The following is a 22,765-nucleotide window of genomic DNA, read 5'->3' on the forward strand; positions in this document are numbered from 1 at the left end:
GTGTACCACGCACTGGAATTCCTGGTTGGTGGCAGCGCTACAAGTACTAAGCTGGTAATTGAGCTTAGAGGAATTCATGCTGGTACCCCATCTTTTGGACTCTAAGGTTCAGAGTGGGGAATTATACCATGACATTACCTCTTTTGTAAAACTATCCACAGGCTTCTTTATCATCCACATGGTAATAAGCTAGGCAGCTTTCATGATAGAGCAGGTAAAAATGATCCAAGACCAAACCCCTTGATCCAAATATTCTCAAACTTTAGAGAGGTCCAGATCTGAATCCATATTTGTTGGCTTGTTCCTATCACTAGTGTGATCTGCAAAGAAACCCTGGATTTGAACAACCCAAACTTTAGAGTACACTGACTCCTTGCTTAACGTTGTAGTTATGTTCCTGAAAAATGAGATTTTAAGTGAAAACAATGTTAAGCGAATCCAATTTCCCCATAAGAATTAATGTAAATGGGGGGGGGGGTAGGTTTCAGGGAATTTTTTTTCACCAGACAAAAAACTATATATTTTTCACACACACACACAGTAGAAGTTTTAAACAAATAATTTAATACTATACACAGCAATGATGATTGTGAAGCTTGGTTGAGGTGGTGAAGTTTGGAAGAGGGTGGGATATTTCCCAGGGAATCCCTTTCTGCTGAATGATGAATTAGCATTCGGCTGAGCCCTCAAGGGTTAACACATGGCTGTTAATGTAGCCTCACACACAACATGGCAGACAGAGACACACACCCTGTGTGTGAGAGAGAGATGCGCATTGCCCCTTGAAGTACGCTGACACCAGTCTAAGTATACTGCCTTTTTAAGTAGATCAGGAAGTTGAGACAGCAGCTGCGGCCAGCAAGCTCCCTTTGTCCTGAGCCCTGTTGTGTACCCACCCTGCTCTATATGGAGAACGGGTAAGCGGGGGGCAGAAGCAGGGGAGAGGGGGACACAACAAGCAGGAGTCTCCCCGGAGCAGCTCCAAGGCAGAGGGCAGGAGCAGGACACGGCAGTGGGGGGAGAGACAGATGAACTGCCTGCACTTGATAGCCTGCTGGGTGGTTGCTGCACAGGGAACTTAGGGGAGCAAGCTCCCATCAGCCAGCTGCAACAGTCTGCTCTTTCTGCAAGCTGTGGACAAAGCAGGCAGCTGCCCAAATAAAGTTATAAGGGAGCATTGTGCAACTTTAAAAGAGCATGTTCTCTAATTGATCAGCAACGTAACAATGAAACGTTAACCGGGACGACTTTAAGTGAGGAGTTACTATAGTTTTGATTTGGATCTAGATCTGGATCTTACCTAGTGTGACCAGAGAGCAAGTGTGAAAAATTGGGACGGGGGAGGGGCAGGGAATAGGAGGAAATTAAGAAAAAGATCCCAAAATCGTGACTCGTCCTAGAAGAGAGGTCGGCAACTTTTCAGAAGTGATGTGCCGAGTCTTCATTTATTCACTCTAATTTAAGGTTTCACGTGCCAGTAATACATTTTAACATTTTTAGAAGGTCTCTTTCTATAAGACTATAATATATAACTAAACTATTGTTGTATGTAAAGTAAATAACATTTTTAAAATGTTTAAGAAGCTTCATTTAAAATTAAATTAAAATGCAGAGCCCCCCAGACCAGTGGCCAGGGGGTCTCAGGCAGTGTGAGTGCCACTGAAAATCAGCTCACGTGCTGCCTTCGGCACACGTGCCATAGGTTGCCTATCCCTGCACTAGAAAATCGACACATCTGGTCACTCTAATCTCATCCTTAAGACTTAATCATCTCTCTCATAGTAGGCCAGGAGGATGTTCGGTCTGATTCTTTATTCAGCAACGTGTTTTGTAATTTCCGCTAATGGGATCAGAATCTTGCCTTGAAAGGGCAACAGGAGGACTAATGGAGTGGAGGTCAATATTCGAAAGCCACATGCGCGCATAATTGGAGAACCAAATATCCTCAATGCATTGCAGAATTCAAGATAAGGTGCTGGGATGGTCTTTTAAAATAGGTAGTGTGAATTAGAAGCAGTGATTTAGCCAGGCAGCAAAAGTAAAATATGTACAAAACAGCTGCCTTGTTTAATATTTTTTAAAAAGAAGAAAACTCCAATTAGTAAAATAGAAAGAAAAAATGATGGAATAGATAAAACTGCCAGGACCATTTCAAATGTGATTCTATTATATTTCATCAGGTATGTGCACTAAAGCACCATACGAAAAACATAATTTTAATAACTGTTTTAGTAACGGATATGGGAATAAAATATTTGTCTGGGATTTTTATTCACATTAGAAAACTAAATTAAGCCTAATATTCTTGAAATGCAAACCAGATATGCCAAGCTTTCATGAACACTGTAGCCAGTGCAGTGAATGCAAGTTTTAATTAATATTTTTGACAGTTTCTGAACATTTCTCCTGCACTGAGGGCAGGGCATGGGCTGCCTCTGATGGCTTATTTCCTAATCTGTAATCTTTTTTGCTAAGCATTTTTCTGCAGCCTATTGGATAAGGTGGTTAGTTCTGCTTTACAGAAAACAGGGGGTTTGTATTCAGATGGGATGTGTGTTTGGTGGAAGTTGTATTGCTAATATCTGGTTTCCCCTTTTTGTGAATGCATGAATAAATCCCTATTAATCATCTAAAAACAAGCTAGAAAACTGAAAGTCTCAGCTTTGACTCTCAGTAGAGCTAAAAAGAAAATATCTTGGTGATACCTGTATAGCACCAAACCTACTAGAAAATCTTCTCATAAAAACCTTAAATGGTGGAACATATTTTTTCCTGAGGTTTTCTACTCACCTCATTCTAAGATCACACTCCCCCTCGCCTCCCACTGCCCCGAAGAAAGAAAACGCACAGTAGCAGGTCTACTGCTTCTTGAAAGATAGATGAAGTCAAAATTGGGAGCGTTCAGGGTCAGATTTACAACAGAACACATATTAATTGCTCTTTTAACAAAATCATTTTAATTTTAATAAAGATAATTTGTATTTTGTCTCTTGCCTCATATAAGGGTTTTGATTCTGCCCTCTCCCCACTGACAGTTTAAGACTGTATGGTATTTTGCCAATGAAATTAATTAAATGTGCAGATTACAGTAAATTGGGAAGTGTTACAAACCACCAGTGACGACAGAGAAATAATTAATCGATGCCTAGAGAGGTTGAATGTAAGGAGAGAAACTAAAATGAGATTCAAATTTGAGAAAGATCCAAGCTAATGCATCTGGGAGGGGAAAATAATCAGAACCACAGATATTCAATGAGGCAGCAGTAATACTGAAAGAGACCGAGAGATGCTAGGACAAAGCAAAAATATATCCACATGTGTTGGCAATGTGATTTAGCACCAAAATGGCAATGTGATTTTGAATGCATATCTCGGAGAAAGGAACTCAGGCCCAGAATCTTCAATGGAAGTTAGCAGCCTATATAGCTTGTTCAGCTATGGTGAGAGCTCATCTGGAATACCTCCATTCATGCAGTAGAAAAATGTACACAAAATAGAGAACATTGAGAGTTGAAAAAATGATCAAGATGCTTTAGGGATTGAGTTAAAAGAAATTAGAAGAGTTACATTTGACCACCATATCCTGAGCTTGACAATGACTAAGGAGAGAGCATCTAACAGACATCTCTGAGATGTCATCGAGGCCTCCAGCTAAACTTAGAATAACTTTACTTCATATCTCTGATATTTATGAAAACAAACAGGGAAAAATACTTTTTGACCCTTTTTGTGCAAAATAGAGAAGCTGAAAAGGGCAGAAAGACAACTCTGTAAAAAATGTTTGAAGGTTTCCATTCAGTCCTGCAGCATAGATTCTGTGAGACCTGGTGTTTTTAATAAATTCTTTTCTTTGTGATCTCGGTTCAGGTTGGTGCTTACGCACATTAGAGCTGGTTAAGAAATCAGAATTTCTGCCTTTCAGGAAATTCTGATATTTTTAAATTTGTTTTTGCTCTGAAAGAGTACAAAAAGTCCAAATACAGAATTTTTTCACAGAATGGACATCTCAGAAAGATTTCAGTTTACAACTGTTTTGACATTCACAAATGTTTTGATGAACAGAATCAAAGCATTTTGTTTCATCTTGATTCAACACTGTGTCCCCCTGATATGCCTCATGGGAGTTGTAGGTCAGTTGCTTTATGCTGCCTTCTCCTCTATGGCTCAGGCTTCCCAGCTAGACTACATCTCCCATGATACACTGTGATCGTATAATTCCCACGATGCACCACATCTGTTCAACCAGAGGGGAAGTCATGAGTCCAAAAACTCCAGAGTTTAAATTTAAGTTTCAAAGATAACATTGCATTTCCTGTCCTTTGAGGATTCATTTAATGAACTTTAACTGAAAGTTATCACTGGTGTAAACCTGAAGTAACTTCATTGACATCAATGGAGTTAGTCGGGATTGACATCGGTATAACTCTGAGCAGAATTTGGCCTAGAATGTTCTAACATATCCTATGGATGTAAGTCATTGGTCTCCAAGATTCTAAAACTTTTCATAGTCTTGTTCCAGCCTCCCACAAAGATGGACTTTGTCTTTCTCTCTGTGTCACTTTACCACTCCCTATCCTCCCTTCACCTAATCTGGCCACACCTAATGTGAGTTTTCTGTGCTCTGCAGCCTCTGCCATCTGGAGCAGACTTCCAGCAATGCCCCATCCCCCTGACTTTCCATTTCAAAACTCCCCTTTGAACATATGTTTTGATCATTAGGCCTCTTCATTTCTCTCTCCCTGGGTTACAATGCTTTAACTCTATAACTTTCTCGTTATTTAATTCTGTGAAGCAATTTGTGTGAAAGACATCATACAAAATAAAATTACATCCTCTGTATACATAAATCAGGGCCTCAGATTATCTCAGCAGTTCCCGAGAGTTGGGCTTCATACGCCCTTGAGTACCTGAGCTCTGTGACCAATGCAGTGAAAAATTATAATTTAATGCAGCAGACAGCATTCTGTTTGGAGCATCTTCCAAATGTTAATTATTAATAATGCAATTATGAGGAAAAGTTCCTGTACCATCTCTGTATTAAATACAATTTGCGCAGCCATCTGGTGTTCTGTTTAATTCTTATTAATTTTTTTCCAAAATCCAATTTGTATGTCTTGCTGTTAATTAAATTAAATCCTGTGACACAGGGAGGTGGTCTGGCTTTGTGACAGCCAGGAACACTACTGCCAGCTGGGAAACTGGAGCTGGGCACTCAACATCTGCAATTAAAGACAATGGGGTGATGATGCGCCCAGCATCTGGAAAGAAGGGGGATGAATGTCAGCTCCCGCAAGTGACACTGGCTTTAGACATGTAGGAAAAAATGTTGGCCTATGAGATCCTTACCAACATTAAAGGATAACATGACAATGAGGTCAGAAGAGATAATTGAAAGATACTGCATAGATCGCTAAAGCAGGGGGATTGATTAATAAGTAAAATGGTATTCCAGTGATGTATCAAGAAGCAATGTGCATTCCTTCGCTGGAACTCATCTACAGGTTGGCTGAAGTTCTGAGCAAGTTCAGCATTAATTCCCAGGGAGAGGACATGTCCTAAGCAAGGATGTCTGAACTGGCACAAAAGAAATAAAAACCTTCCCTGCCTGTGTACCTCCACCCCTAAGAACTTTTGCTCCCATTTAGAAATAAATCTGTCCATGGGATAACTTGGTATATCTTTGGTGACTGGGATCAGAACTGTGGGATTGAAATGATTCAAGAAAGTCTGTTTCTGTGCTATTTCTAGCTAATTGCTTCTCTTTATTTATTGTACGCTTACAGTATGTTTGGATCTGTAGAAAAAAATCGGTCCTGAGGAGCTTTCCCAGGTAGGGCTGTATGGAAGGTGGGACTAGATCTATGTCTCTGTCATGCATTTGTGTTTATTTTTAATTGTATTTGTTTTTCATGGTTTTTTCTTAACTTGCAAAGATGACTTTAGTAACCATGAGAGCTGGTATCCTGGTGCCGCTTTCCAGCTTCTGACCATGGAAATATAAAAATATCAGACTTCACATTATTATGGCCCCATAAATGGTTTCCCATTACGTTAAAAAAAACACACACAACAACCCAAACTAAACATCCTCTCCCCCAACAAACACAACATAAATACAAATACCCAGCTATTACTGTGTGTTTACACTCCAGGAGCCTTAACATTCTATCTCCTCTGCAGAAAATGGCATTGAATTCCAATAAAAAAGATTCTGTTCCTTTAAAATGGATAACAGATTCATTCACCACTTGCACACAGTGACGGCTCCCCCAGCCTCACCACTTGTCTAGCCTTTCCAGAGACACCATATAGAGAATCTCTGCATGATGCAGAGAATATATATGCCCTGCACAGCTTGCCCTTTCTGTACCCATCCATCCAACGTCCCATACAGCAGAACAACACTAGTTCCTTTGCAGTGGAGTTCTCCACTGCTAGAGAGGAAAGGGCTTATTTTCCCACTGTGCATACAAACACTAATCGTAGTCTAAGAAAATAAGAATGGCCATACTAGGTCAGAGCAATGGTCCATCTATCCTGTCTTCTGACAGTGGCCAGTGCCAGATACTTCAGAGGAAATGAACAGAACAGGGCAATTTATCGAGTGAGCCATCCCCCGTCGTCCAGTCCCAGCCTTGTGCTAATTAATATCACCATGACAGTCTTTTGACACACCGGTCAAAGGTGTCAAACCTTCTTGGAAGTTTTCCAGCACTTATGCAACACCTAGGTTTTTGCATGATGTTTTCTCTACTCCAGCAGCTTGATAATTTCACTACTTGACAAAATATTGGGATTGTAACTTTCAGAACCATTCTCAGGAAATGACAAATGAGGTGACAAAATGTACAACCAGCTAAATAATTTGAAGAGTCAGGGTGATTCTGGGAGCTTTGGATGAAGAGTGTACAATTATAAACGTGTGACAGGCATTGGGGCACTTGAGTTAGTTCCTCTGGGATAGGCAGAGTTTGAAAAGTATTATGGTCTCAGGTAGCGTTTTAAGGATCTGTTTACAGCAATCAGCTTCAGTAAGTGGTGTAATTTTATCTTCCTTCTGGCTGTAAAGTACGTATGGAACAGAGCTTTTAATTGTATGATTACCTTCTATATTGGGCATTTCATTATACTGCAGAAAGTTAAACTGTCATGTTTTCTTGCCAATGTTACTGAAGTAGTTGGCTCTCTTTTCATTTAAATAAAAGAGAAACACTTTAAAAACATTAAGTTAGGCACTTCTGATGCTTTGCCAGAACTGCTTTCCAAGATACAACTTGTGTCTGAAAGTACTAATAAAAACCCCAAGCTACTGATCAATAAAACTGCCTGCTTTCAATTGAACCATGAATAGCTTATTGGGGTAACAAATGGGTGAAGTTAATAGAGGCTCTTTGTGCAAATTATCAACAAACAAATATAAAAGAAAAATTGATTTACAGCCTGAACCAAAGCTCTCTGAACTCAACAGAAAGATTTCCATTGATGTCAATGGACTGTGGATAAGGCCCTTGAACCAGTCTTAGAAAACAGAGGTACCAAAAACATGGCCCCGTTTCTGGTTACAGTTTATTAGGGAGCACAACAAGAAAGAAAACTAAATATTAAGAAGATACTGTTTCAGAACTGAAATGAGCTTTATGAGCTTTAAACAGTGTGTGTAAGATTAATGTTTCTTTATAATATCCCTCATCCAGAGGAAGGAGGAAAGATAACAGAGCTGCTTTTAAAACTCTCAGAGAAGTGTTTGATTTGGTGACCTCATTTAACAGTGGCTGCTTCTTCTGCAGTAGCCAGGTGGACAAGAGTAAAATGTTGCTTCTTAGCCTCCACTTCAAAACAGTATTATTTCCTTCCCTTTCACTCCTTGTGGTGTACTGTCTGATGGCCAGCAAGGGGACTGATCATTTAGCAGCTGTGAAAAATTAAGGAAACGTGCACATTTTTAATAGCTCATCATTCTGGGTTGTTGGCTGCATTGTAAGAGGGGATATGAAGTAATAGCATTGATGAGTGGAAAAGAATAAAAGGGGAAAGATCGAAGAAATATGTCTAAAGGCCTGGCGAAGACCTTTAACCACATTGGCTAATCCTGCCTTAGCCCGGGGTCCCTTGCCATCTCTCTCTCAAACTGTGGAAAGGATAAGATAACAAATATTGGCAGAGGCATCAGCTGAAAAATTAAAATCAGGACCACTAAATAAAGATTGGCAATATAAATTATGCGCTAAGAACTTCCATCAAGAAAAGCCTACTGTGGGCAGTTAGATCGCTAATAGGAAGACATGAATCGAGAAGCAGAATGGTAGAAGGAGATAGAATATCAAATACTCATTAAAACTTTGAATCCAAATATGAGTGAACATTGAAACGGCAACTTGATGAAAAACTATAATATTTCATATATACTTTAATTACAGCAGTCAATCACTAGCCCCTAGATGGGCAACTTAGTTACTAAGATCCTTCTTGTCATCCACTGAAACAACACAATATAGAATATTTCAGGCTCTGTCCTAAGTGTACTTATGTTAGAATATCTTTACTTCTCTCTACCACGCATATCTTCGTGGGCTGAAGAAGGCAAAAAAACCAACAGAGAAAATTTCAGGCTACTAATAATAATGGGACAGATTCTCAACTAAAGTAAGTCAGTGCAGCTTTATTAAAATAATGGAGCTACGTTGATTTACACAAGCTGACAATCTTATATAATGTACCCAAAATAACATTTGGTTTAAAAATGGCAAAAATGAATGGGATTTCACAGGAATTCCTGGTGAACAATTTGGCCCAGTATTTTGGAAGCAGAAAGCCAAGTGGGAGTTGGGAAGGACAGTTCTATTGTAGCTGATAGAATGCCCAGGTAGCTGCTGGCATGGGTAAGGGATGTGAACACTGAATTTGCCAGCAGCAGTGCCACTCAGCCAGCCTAATATTGCTGAAATATCATTTTGCACTTTGAAAGCAGTGATTTCCCTTTATCCAAGTACATACCGGGGCATCTCAGTCTCAGGGCGCAGTCAAAAGCTGCAGACTTGAGCAGCAGCGTAGTCCATTTCTAGTTCCACTGCTGCAGGATTGCAGTACAGGTAGAGCTCAATCAGCCATAATTCAGAAGACATTTGCACCTTGAATTTGCCAGAGGCAGGGAGGCTGTCATACATAAATCAGCCTGATGGCTAGATTTCCCCATTTGTGGCGTTAGTGATTTTGGTGCTTCAGATATGGGATGGAGATCAAGCGGTATTCCTTCACAGAGCTGTCTTTTATATTTTGAGGGCCGGATGCCGATCTCAATTTCACCTATATAAATATTCTGTAATTGCACTGATTTTGATGGTGTTACTCTGATTTACATCAGTGTAACAAGATCCAGAATCCATCCATAAAAAAACAAAAAAAACAAACCAAAAAAACCCAGAACAACCCATGCACACTATATGTGATTTCCCTAAATTGGAAGTAAGTTTCAAAGTTAAAGTTTTTACACACACACACAGACACACACACACACCCCTCAAATGCCTTAATCCCTCAAAATCTCTTTCCACTGAAGGAAGACATTACTGGTGTATTTTCATCGCTACATTTTTGTATAGAGATTGTTCATCTATTTAGCAATACAGTGTATGATAAATATCAACCTGCTACCATAAGTCACTGCCAATAATGAAAAAGCCCATTATTAAATATTTGTTCTCCATGTAGGTACTTATAGACTGTAATCAAGTTGCCCTTTAACCTCCTCTTTGTTAAGCTAAATAAACTCAATGAGCTCAATCTATCACTATAAGGCAGATTTTCTAATCATTCTCATGGCTCTTTTTTGAACCCTCTCAAAATTTTTCGCCATCCTTGAATTGTGGACACCAGAACTGCACAGAGTATTCCAGCAGCAGCCTCACCAGTGGCAAATACAGAGGTAAAACAACCTCTCTGCTGCTACTCACGATTCCTCTGTTTATGCATCCATTAGTCTCCCTTTTGTCCACAGCGTCACATGGGAAGCTCATGTCCAGCTGATTATCCACCATGACCCCAAATCTTTTTCAGGCACTGCTTCCCAGGATAGAGTCCCTCATCCTGTAAATATAGCCTACATTATTTGTTTCCTCATGTATTTAGCCATATTAAAACACATATTGTTAGCTTACACGCAGTTTAAGAGTGAGCCAGATCCCTCTCTATCAATGGCCTGTTCTCTTCATTATTTACCATGCCCCCGATTTGTGTTCCACCTGAGAACTTTATAAGTGATGATTTTACGTTTTCTTCTAGATCACTGATAAGAATGTTAAACAGTATATGGTCAAATATAATCCCTATGGGACTTCACTGGAAACAGCTCAATGATGATTCCCTGTTTACAATTATATTTTGAGACCTGTGAATTAGAATTCTTTTCTTCCATTTAATGTGTGCCATGTTAACTGAATTGTTTTATTCTTTTTAATCACAATGTTGTGCAGTACCAAGTCAAATGCCTTACAAAAGTCTTAGAATATTACGCCAATGCTATTACTTTTGTCAACAAAACTTGCAATCTCATCAACAAAAAAAATATATCAAGTTAGTCTAACAAGATCTACTTTCCATAAACCTTTAATGACTGGCATCCATTATATTACCCTTCTTTAATTCTTTATTAATTGAGTCCAGGGTCAGCTGCTTTCTAGCCTGCCTAGGACCAATATCAGAATATACACAATAGAAATATGGAGAGAGAAATATAGAAAAGAACAGACTGCAAAATGCTACACAGAGAACCAACTCAAGATTTACTGAAGGCAGTATTCATATGTTATTTAATTGATCTAGTAGTTATAATAAATGATGACCAAAGGGTTATTCTGCTCCAAAAGGGATGATCAGTTTTGAAGAATATATTTTGTAACAGAAGGAGAAAATATGTAATTTATCTAAACTGCATACAACAAATCAGAACACTTTTTTTTTTTTTGGATTCATCTGATGCTGCAGAACTGGCAAGTCAATAGAGAAGTTGCGGGCATGCATTATGAAACAATACACTCACTGGAGATGAGCCTCTGAAAATGAGCTAGCTAAAGAGCTGAAGGAACAGATATACTGAAGGCAATGCAATGATTGACACAGCATTCAGCTACATCTTGTCCAACGCACAGTTTCAAAGTTCTCTGTACCTAGGAGACAAGTACAGTACTTGTGAGAAGAAACAGAGAATGAAAGAAAGCAGTGCAGAGGACTCGATGGGCTCAGCAAAAGTGTCTGGCATTCTCAAAACTTCACTATAGCTATTACCTTATTAATCTTCTAGGGATCATTCTTTGATGATACAGTACAAGAGTATTTCAGACTAGTTAGCCTTCTAAAAGGACACAAGGGCAAATTCTGTTCTGACTTACAACAGTATAAGCCCACAGACGTCAATGAGCTGGCACCTGTTCAAGACACAGAATTTGGCCCAATTTGGTTAAGAGCGTTCAACTGGGGATGGCTGGAGTCTTGATACTAAGCTCCAAGTATGGGACAGTGCATAGCTGCACCATCCTGGGAAGAATAATTTGTCCAGCTCCTTTCTGTTATACAAACTAGCTCCACACCATTTGTCCCCTCATGAAAGCATTTAAATTAAGAGTTAAGTTTCTCTTTAATTAACTGCTTCCATAACAGGAAGAGACCTCTGGCTAACACAGCAATGTTGTTGAGAGGCAGAAGTAAGCAGGTGGTAGGGGAAGGAGATAGCAGATGTTAGCTGGAAAATTTGGAACAACTCTTTAAGCCCAGTTATCGGAGCCCAATTTCCATCAAAGCACATTGTTGAAATCATTAATCTGCACCTCCCAGACCCAGTATTTGCCAGAACCAAATTTTCCATTCAGAGCATGCTTCCATAAAGCAGAATGTTTTAAATATTTTTCTAAAACTAAACCACTTCCTTCTCTCTTTTGCTGCTTTAAAAATGTATTCCTTATGCTCAGAAGACCAGCTTTGATGATCCCCTTTCATACATCCCTATTTGTTCCACTGATTAAGTTCTCTCACTGTATCATCAATGCAGACGAAGTTACCTTTAAAAATGTGACCTGATCAAATGAGTGATTGAACATTGGCACTTACTTTTGGAAAAGTTGAAGAAGAGGTCCTAGAATTTTTTTAAATATTGATTTATTTTTCTATACATTAATGAAGCAGAGATAGTAGAGAGACATAGCTAACTCTTACACTCTGCTTCAACACAGAGTGGATGGGATTAATGCAGGGTCTATTTCAAAAAGAGTTTGCTGGGATCAATAAAACACTTAATAACTCTTGAATGAATTTGGCTAGTATATCAGAAAGGAACAACAACAGCTCCAAGAAGCCAGGGTTATAAGAACAGCCATACTGGGTCAGACCAAAGGCCCACCTAGCCCAGTATCCTGTCTTCTGACAGTAGCCAATGCCAAGTTGTGTGAAAAAATACTTTTATTGTTTGTTTAAACCTGCTGCCTATTAATTTCATTTGGTGGCCCCTAGTTCTTGTGTTATGAGAAGGAGTAAATAACACTTCCTTATTTACTTTCTCCACGCCAGTCATGATTTTATAGACCTCTATTATATCCCCCTTTATTCGTCTCTTTTCCAAGCTGAAAAGTCCCAGTCTTATTAATCTCACCTCATACAGAAGCTATTCCATTCCCCAATCATTTTTATTGCCCTCCTCCAAATCTTTTCCAATTTCAATATTTCTTTTTTGAAATGGGGTGACCACAACTGCATGCAATATTCAAGATGTGGGCGTACCATGAATTTATATAGAGGCAATATGATATTTTTTGTCTTATTATCTCTCTGTTTCTTAATGATTCCCAACATTCCGCTTGCTCTTTTGACTGCTGCTGCACATTAAATGGATATTTTCAGATAACTATCCACAATGATGTCAATATCTCTTTCTTGAAGTTAAGTGACACAGGAGTATTTTAGCTTGATAAGGCCTCTTAGCAAATGCTGAAGTCTAACTTCTGGATATTCAGTCAAAAAACAGAAAATACTTTTGCATGAGTTAAATGTATTTACTGCCATGTCAGCACTCATTCTCTCAATGGTATTAGAGAGGGATTTTCAAAAGCATTCTGTGTCGGCCTAACCGCTTGCACTGAAGCCTGTAAGAGTTTTGCTTATGACTTCAAAGGGAACATTGTCTTGAACAGGAGCAGAGGAAATCCTTAGTTGCTTCATTTCTTTTTTTACTGCTCATGAAATGTGACAGAGGATGTCAATCTACAGGGCTCTCACTTTATCCAAAGAGTACATATACAGACTTCTCCATATTATACCATTCTTGGTTCTCAGTCATTTCCTGGAGGGTGAACCTTGAAGATGAGTATGGAATTATGGGTACATCTACAACTCCACTGGCAGTAGGTACTGCACAAGCACAAGTGGAGACAGTCTCATGAAAACCATGGCTGAATTCCTGATTAAAATGATGCTTACACGATTGCTGATCTCAGCACTGCTGCATCATTGCTGGAAAATGGCATACATAGACTGTCAAGAATGCCAATTTTAGTATGTGGGAATATGTCATTTAGGACCATATGTAAGAGAGAACCAACACCTTCAGATCCATTGTCAAAATACACCTCTTCCACAATGTGTACACTCCTTCAGATTTGCTTTATTTACCTGCCCATTAGTCTACCAGTTCCTTGTGTCAGGGTAGCGCAGTTCAGAAATTTTCCTACAGAACATTTTTTTCCATCAGAGAATGTCAATTTCTTGCAATAGAAATGCTCAATGGGAAAGTGTTGATTTCAGTGACATTTTGATGGAAACCAAGCAGGTTTCTGACAGCTTGCTCATGTCCCCAGAAGCCCTGAGATCTTTGACTCCCAGACTCCCCAGTAGCTTTCCAGGGAATTGACAAACCCACCAGGGAGGTTGCTGAGGAGTTGCTACCAGGCTTCTCAAGACTTTGGCAGTCCATCTGACTGGGAAACTTGGGCTCCCCAGCCCTGATTGGGGAAGTCCAGGTTCTCCAGTAGCCCACCATGTGGACTGGTGGGGTGCTTGGAATCCAGGAAGCTGAACGAAATTGACATATTCTTGTTAGTTTTCTTACAGCTGAATAGCAGCCATGAAACTGGTCAGACAGTTATTGATTTCACTCAGCTGCTCCTAGCTGTGAGCAATAGCAGGGGTAGGGTATTGGGGTTTCCATGTTTTGTTGAGGGAGATCTTCTATGAGAATTCCCATTACCTGCCTACCTGGCAGGGTAGAGGGGAGCTTGGTCACCCAAGCTCCATAGCTCCTGGGTCTCCCAGGCTCTTGGACAACCTGTTAGCTGGGGATCTCGGGGATGATGTTTTGCAAACATTAAACATGCCTTCTGTGGGAACACTTCAGTGTGCCCAAAACAGACTATCACAGAATTCAACAAAGATACCCACTTCGTCAGAAAAAAGTATTCACCCAAGAAAGCTCATGCTCCAATACGTCTGTTAGCCTATGAGGTGCCACAGAACTCTTTGCCGCTTTTACATGTCTATACTGCTACTTTTAGCTCTGCAGTCTGAGCCTCACGAGTTCCTGTCAGTTGACCTAGGCTCTCAGACTCACTGCTGGGAGTTTTGTTTTTTTGGTTTTTTTGCTGTGTAGACGTATCCCTTAGACTGAGAGTGTGCTCCTGACATTTGTTAGTTCCATTTGCAATCTGGGGATTGTCTTGAACCCCAGCTACTCTTCTGTGAGACAAGCTTTCAAGCTCACACAGAGTTCTTCTTCAGGTCTTATCCCTCTCACCAACATAAAATGGCCCAATAAAAGATATTACTTCACCCACCTTGTCTCTCTAATATCCTGGCACTCACACAGCTACAACAACACTGCATATTGCAATGGCAGTGACTTGAGACCACTACCAAACTTTTCCACATTCGTACTTGTGTAACCTACCCTAGAGATGAGAGGCCCCTATACAATTTTGCCCATCCCTTAAGCCATCCAACCTTCCTTTTAACATCGTACAAGCACCACCATGTCCGTAATAATTAACAGTTTAATAGAAACATTTTCCATATTAAAATGTGCAACCACTCTGCAAATGAAGCCATAGAAAGGCTAAATTCCAAGGGTTAACCCTGGTCCCGCTGAAAGTAATGGGTGTTTTACCAACTAAAGGAAAGATCTTACCTTTTTGACCTCATATTTAATGGCAAGTTTAATTCTGCTCAGGCTTGGGCGGTGATGCTCAGGCCACACTTTTATATTCACATCTCCATTCAGAATAGCCTCCACTTCTTCTGTGTCCCTGCAGAGATCCAGTACACCCACAACAAAATCCTTGCATTGCATAGATAACTTCCTGTAATCATTCTAATGAAACAAAGAGAGACAAAAGTCATTTATCATTGTGACCTGAAAACACATGTTTTTTAAAAGAAACAAACAGCCAGTTCAGGCTGAACTTCAGGATTTATCCATGTAAAACCTTTTGCTGACTGAAGGCTGAAGCTGTCAGCTTTGCGTTGGGGCATATTTACATTTTCACAAGTATTAGTGGATTTCCTCCAGAATAAACTAGCATCATCTCCATCAGTTAATGTTGCTTTTTATGGCAAAAGGGCAAAACTCTGTTCATGTAGGTCAGGTACTATGTTGATATGGGCAATATGAATGACACAGACAATCAGTTTTCATGAATTTCCCCCACATTTTAGCACCTCTCCCTTTTTTAGGGTGTAAGTGGGCTCCAGTAGCACAATGGGTTAGCACCCAGTACTTATAGAGCTGTGCTACGTGGAGTGATGCTGATGTTATGAGTTCAAGCCTCACTTGGAGCACCACTTTGCTTTAAGCAAATGGCTTCTGCAGTTCATTTTTGGGGTTGGACTAGATGACCTCCTGAGAGCCCTTCCAACCCTGATATTCGATCATGCTATGATAACTGTCCTGAAGGGGAGTTTTGATTTTCACCCTTGGTTTTAATCTAACACAAACAATACTTTGCTTTGGTAAATTCCACATATAATGTGTTTCCTTCCCTCTAGTCCACGTCAGATCCGCAGGAGAGCAAAAAGTGTTTCTCCCATGGCTCCACTATTTGTACAATTTCTAAACTGATTAAAAGTAAATGCTGTTTGAAAATATTTTATTAAACTGATAGATCTGTTTGCAAAACTGGTCTTAGGGAGTTCCAGTCCATGTGATTTATTTACAAATACTCATACCAAAATGTGTTAAGACACAAATGTCTTCAGTGAATTCGATGTAATTCAGTTGAGCTACAACAAAAACTGCCACCTCTTTTGTGTTCTTTAATTAAATTTCTTAAGTTATTTCTCCACAAAGTACAGAGGAGATTCTTAATTCCATTTCAACCAGATTTCTGGGTACTAAAATATAATCAGTCCCAAGACAGCCTTCAATGCTATATGTATATGTATATCCCCAAATTAAAAAACAGAGAACCAAAAAGTGCCACCATGGCTAAACAAAGTACAAGAAGCAGTGAGAGGGAAAAAGGCACCCTTTAAAAAGTGGAAGTCAAATCCTAGAGGAAAATAGAAAGGAGCATAAACTCTGGCAAATAAAGTGTAAAATATAATTAGGAAGGCCAAAGAAGAATTTGAAAAACGGTTAGCTAAAGACTCAAAACGTAATAGCAAAAACAATTAAGCAAGTACATCAGAAGCAGGAAGCCTGCTAACCAGCCAGTGGGGCCACTGGACAATTAAGATGTTAAAGGAGAACTCAAGGACGATAAGGCCATTGTGGAGAAACTAAATGAATTCTTTGCATCTGTCTTCACTTCTGAGGATGTGAGGGATATTCCCAAACCTGAGCCATTCTTTTCAACTGACAAAGCTGAGGAATTGTCCCAGATTGAGGTGTCATTAGAGGAGATTTTGGAACAAATTGATAAACTAAACAGTAATAAGACACCAGGACCAGATGATAGTCCCTCAAGAGTTCTGAAGGAACTCAAATGTGAAATTGCAGGACTACTAACTGTGGTTTGTAACCTTTCAATGAAATAGCTTCAGTCCCAAATGACTGGAGGATAGCTAATGTGACACCAATTTTTAAAAAGGGCTCCAGAGGTGATCCTGGCCATTAAAGACCAGTAAGCCTGACTTCAGTACTGGGTAAACTGGTTGAAACTATAGTAATTAACAAAATTGTCAGACACACAGATGAAGATAATTTGTTGGGGAAGAGTCAACATGTTTTTTGTAAAGGGAAATGATGCCTCACCAATCTACAAGAATTCTTTCAGGGGGGCATAAAAAGCATGTGGACAAGGGGGATCCAGTGGATATAGTGTACTTAGATTTTCAGAAAGTGTTTGACAAGATCCCTCATCAAAAGCTTTTAAGCAAAGTAAGCTGTCATGGGATAAGAGCGAAGGTTCTCTCATGGATCGGTAACTGGTTAAAAGACAGGGAACAAAAGGTAGGAATAAATGGTCAATTGTAAGACTGGAGAGAGGTAAATAGTGGTGTCCCCCAGGGGTCTGTACTGGGACCAGTTCTATTCAATATATTCATAAATGATCTGGGAAAAGGGGTAAATAATGAGGTGGCAAAATTTGCAGATGATACAAAACTACTCAAGATAGTTAAGTCCAAATCAGACTGCAAAGAGCAACAACGGGATCTCATAAAACTGGGTGACTGGGCAACAAAATGGCAGATGAAATTCAATGTTGATAAATGCAAAGCAAGGTACATTGGAAAACATAATCCCAACTATACATATAAAAATTATGGGGTCTAAATTAGCTGTTACAACTGAAGGAAGAGATCTTGGAGTCATTGTGGATAGTTCTCTGAAAACATCCATTCAGTGTGCAGCGGCAGTTCAAAAAGTGAACAGAATGTTGGGAATCATTAAGAAAGGGATAGATAAGACAGAAAATATCACATTGCCTCTGTATAAATCCATGATATGCCCACATCTTGAATACTACATGCAGATGTGGTCACTCCATCTCAAAAAAGATATATTGGACTGGGATAAGGTTCAGAAAAGGGCAACAAAAATGATTAAGGCTACGGAACAGCTTCTGTATGAGGAGAGATTAATAAGACTGGGACTTTTCAGTAAGGGAAAGAGACGACAAAGGGAGGATATGATATAAAATCATGACTGGTGTGAAGAAAGTAAATAAGGAAGTGTTATTAACTCCTTCTCATAACATAAGAACTAGGGGCCACCAAATGAAATTAATAGGCAGCAAGTTTAAAACAAACAAAAGGAAGTATTTTTTCACAATGCACAATCAACCTGTGGAACTCCTTGCAAGAGGATGTTGTGAAAGCCAAGACTATCACAGGGTTCAGAAGAGAACTAGATAAATTAATGGAGCATAGGTCCATCAATGGCTATTAGCCAGGATGTGCAGACATGGTGTCTGGAGCCTCTGTTTGCCAGAAGCTGGGAATGGGTGACAGGGGATGGATCACTTGATGAAGGTCTGTTCTGTTCATTTCCTCTGGGGCACCTGGTATTGGCCACTGTCAGAAGACAGGATAGTGGGCTAGAAGGACCTTTGATGTGATCCAGTATGGCCATTCTTACGTTCTAATGTGTTTGTTAAAATACTACTCCAGGAAACATGGTTCCAGAAACTCAACATGAGTTCCTATGAAGCAATTTCACCTCACAGTCAGATTTAGACTGTGCTTGTGAGGCTGTGCTTGTGGTGAAATGCAGTTAACTTGGTAAGAATCATTTCACTGAAAGCCCTTATTCTAAATCAAGCAGTGATTGATTTACACACGGTGGGAGAAGGAAAAAAGAAAAAAGAAACAACCACTATTGAAACTGACCAAATGCAATTAAAATCAAACAAGATTAAGGCTGCTGCTAACACAATAACAAAATCATGCATAGACCCAAAGCAGCAAATACAAATAATAGACACAAGCTCTTACAGCCTCGAGAGATCTTTTCAAATTAGTTTTGATGAATTAATTCAATTCAGTTGCTCACCTAATTAAGCAATCAACCTAAAACTAAGATAGTTAAACCTGTCTTTGATGAAATGATAAGAGTTGCTTGGTGGTGTATTCCTGTATTTTCTAAATTATTGTATCTAACATTCAAACATAACAACATGTTGCAGTGCCATAACATCTCTGAGCCTAAGATCTCAAAGCACTGTACAAACATTATTTAAATAGTGCATCAACCTGTGAACTAGATGTTATTATATCCACTTTAATGGGGAATGAACATGAACAGAAATCAGAGACACTGACTTGTTTTTGCTGATGGATGATCCTCTCCATCCCCTCCCAATGTGCAAGTGGTGGGTGGAGTCTCAGAGGGAAGAGGTTGAGTGGGGGTGGGGCTTCAGGGTGGAGTGGCAGACAGGGTCTTAGGGGGAGGGGGAAGAGACCAAGCAGGGGCAGGATCTTGGGGTGGAGCAAGGGGCAAGGCCATAGTCTGAGTGCTGGGGACCACAAAAAATTTATCTGGCCCCGTGGATGCTGAGCACCCTATTTTTTTTCAGTCCGTGCTTGAGACCCAGAGCACCCATGAAACCAGCACCTATGACAGGAATCGTATCCAGGATTTTGTCAAAAAAAGAAGTAGGATATATGCTGAGATCAGAATTGAAGACAGGCTGTTCTTTATGGGAGGTTTCCTGATCCCACTGAGATCTAAGCAGAATTATCTTCCTCGGTCTCTTCAGAATTTAGTCCCATGCTTTAGTCTTTGTTACAACAAGAAAGATTTCAAGCATTAGGAAACTTGTAAGTCACACAAAAAGTAGGTTTCTAAACATAAGTCTGATCCTACAATGAATTGCAGAAATTGTTAAAATAGGAAGATATGAAAATAGAAGTGAGTTAGGAATGAAATGCCGAACTGCTCCGGGTCATGCAGACATTTATTTAGCCTGGCACTTAAAAAGAAAGAGAGTGAGAACTTTGCAAAGCTTTCATGAAGTTCTCTATTTATAAACTTATTGCAAGGTTCTCAAACATCACTCTTAGAAGGTTCATTTTAAGCAATTTTCATCACCATTTCCAAGTCATCTGACCAGCTAGAATGTGTGTCAGCTCAAAGTACCTTTTCCTTTTCAGATGTCTAAGGCGAGAACACATACTACACAGATCTCTCTAAAGAGGCAAGTAATCTAACTTGTGTGACTTTGCTCCTGCAGGCAAACTCAGTAGCCATGTAGCCTCGTAGAAATGTTTTGTGCTCTGCTGAATGACTATGGCACATTCCTGGAGACAGCATGGATGAATTTTATGTTCAAAGCTATTTTGCCCTTTAAGCAGAAAGAAGCATTGAAAGCTAAAGAGACTGTGTAAGACAAAACCCCCAGACAACCAACCCTCTTGCCAACCAGCAATCATGAAGGCAGGACAGCAACCTAGTGCCATAAGGATAGCTTTCAACAGGTATTAATTTAGAGTTTGAGGGTTGGGAATTGTCCAAATAGAGCACAATTACAAGCATACCCTGTTAAGTTTCTTTATGGCAATCGACTGAGAGCAACCTTCAAAATGAAAAGGGGTATCTAGACGGCAGAATGAGCTATTGGTTGTATTTAAGCTGCAGCATGAAATGTGGAGAGGCCCTTGTTCAAAGCCTTTTTGCATAACTCTGTTGGCTATCCATAATCCGTGTTCCTTTAATAAGCACAGAGGACTATAACACAGGGCAATCCAAACTGCTTGTTTCCATCAGGATCTAATCAGGGTTTGCGGTCAATTGCTTTAGAGATACTCACTCACTGTATTTGTATCAGTACGCAGAATACTGAACCAGAGGCAATCTTAAGGGTGAGGAGATAGAAAAGTGGTAAGCAGTGCAGGGGGTATATTGACTGTACTGTTAGCCTGGATACAAGTTTATGCTCTCCGTACATGTCAATACTGTATAAACTGCATGTTTCCCATGTATCTGGGAATGTCTAATATCTGCTGTACCACATAGCCAGACAGAACAAAGTGGCTTGTGGAGCAGTTTGAGACAGTTGCAGTCTGCAGAAGCACGGGAGATAGCACTATGCTTCTCAAGGGACTGGAGGACTCAGGCTTAGAGCAACAGTAAATGGCATGTGGAGCCAGTGATCAAAGAAGAAATGTGAAAGGGAAGCAGAGAGGACTTTTCATAATGGTTCCACTTTCCATTTTGACTCAGTTGTGTATGCTTACTTGCTGAAGTTTGGATCGGGTGATCTTAGGTGCACTTAGCCAGGGGTGACATTTTTAGCTTGAGCTCCAGAACAGTAATGCATCATTGGAGTCAGGGATTAGAGTCAGCCAGGAGGGGAGCAAAGCAGGCTAACCCTGTTCAGCTATACCAGCAACTTCGTTGTGCTGGATACATTATGTGTCTTGCTGATGGCAATAGTCTGAGCCTTTCACCCATAAATGCTCCCTAGAAATAGAATATTGTAGGCATTTTAGGGCTATGAGGCTGGTAAAATGGATGGAAGTATTTACCAGTACAAACATATTACTCACAGAATACCTGAGGTTTAATCCTGCAAGGAACTGAATGCACTAACTCTTGGTGAAGACAGAAGTTGAGAGCTCTGCAGAATTGGGCTTCAGGGAAATACGCACATCCTTAAAAGTATAAAACCTCATATAACCCCTATAGAGAAGCATATTATCTTCCATAGACAGGTACCATGCATAATGAAAGATCTATTTTTTAGAATCTTACAGCAACATTTTTTTAAAACCCTAGAACCTAATAAAAGTCTTCTAATTAGTCTTTTCCTGCTTCTCCTGACCCTGTTGTGCATGTGGAGATAAAAATATCTAATTTTCCTGTTTTGAAAAGGCTGATGGCACTTGCCATTCACTGCTATTTTGCTAAGTACCCTCTTATTATGTGTTGATTATGTACTAAATGAACTCTGTCATGTCTCTACATCTGTTCAAAACCACTGAAGCTTCCTCAGAAAGGAGCTGTTCAGTTCCAGGGGATGCAGTCACAGTTAAAGTTAAAAAACAAAACAAAACAGTGTAACGCAAGAGCAGCCAAGCCATCCTATTTAGTAAATTAAATGCCTCTCTCTTTCTTCTCCATCACAAACTTCATTTTAAAAACCAAGTGAAGGGCCAGCATAGGAAACAGTTTTTAAAGGTGATGCTTCCTCTCAGGAATGTTTACTTGTCAGCTGTTAACATTTTTCCAGTAATATCTCGGACTGCAGGTTAGGAAACTTATCCTTCATCCTGCAATGTTATGAGCCACCCTGTGAGGAGCTGAGCACCCTCCATTTCCCACAGGCTTCCATGGAAGTCACAGGTGCTCAGCACAGCATGGGAACCCTCAGCAACTTGCAGGAATGAGGACCCTCGTTTACAATACAAAAAACTCTTCTGAAATTACTCTCTGAATTCTGAATAGCTCTCAGGCCCCAGTGCAGGAAAGCACTTAAGTAAGAGCTTAAGTCCTACTGATTTCAATGGGACTTAAGCATATACCTAAAGGCTTTGATGAGTCAATCTTCTTTCCTGAATCGGGAACTGGGTTAAACCAGTATCTAATGGAACTATACTGACTCCAGAAATGCAGGATATCTACATTCTGTGATGAGTTTTGCCTCTAGTTCTGTCAACAGACAGCTTACATTTTCTCAACCTTATTTGTTGTTGGAGATTAGTCACCAAACAATAATTGCTGCAAGTGACTCTTGGCCAATAGATCTTTTGGAAGTACTGAAAGTATTTGCTATCCCAGATTCAAGCTGTGTTGGTGAGTTTTTACACCTGGTCTAACTATTTATTGCCCTAATCACCTTGGTTTCCCATTCTC

The 22,765-nt window shown here is 39.9% G+C and overlaps 1 protein-coding gene across 3 annotated transcripts in view; it reads right to left on the bottom strand.

Annotated features, from left to right (window-relative positions):
• TRPC7 (transient receptor potential cation channel subfamily C member 7) overlaps window positions 1-22,765 on the bottom strand; it is a 113,067-nt gene that overhangs the window by 62,030 nt on the left and 28,272 nt on the right. For all 3 annotated transcript variants that reach the window (XM_032776100.2, XM_032776102.2, XM_032776101.2), the window contains exon 2: window positions 15,161-15,343. In XM_032776100.2, the coding sequence (XP_032631991.1) occupies window positions 15,161-15,343 (183 nt within the window). The remainder of the gene's footprint in view (window positions 1-15,160; window positions 15,344-22,765) is intronic.

The sequence above is a fragment of the Chelonoidis abingdonii genome, chromosome 7 (genome assembly GCF_003597395.2).
Source record: "Chelonoidis abingdonii isolate Lonesome George chromosome 7, CheloAbing_2.0, whole genome shotgun sequence".
Classification (NCBI taxonomy): Eukaryota; Metazoa; Chordata; order Testudines; family Testudinidae; genus Chelonoidis; species Chelonoidis abingdonii.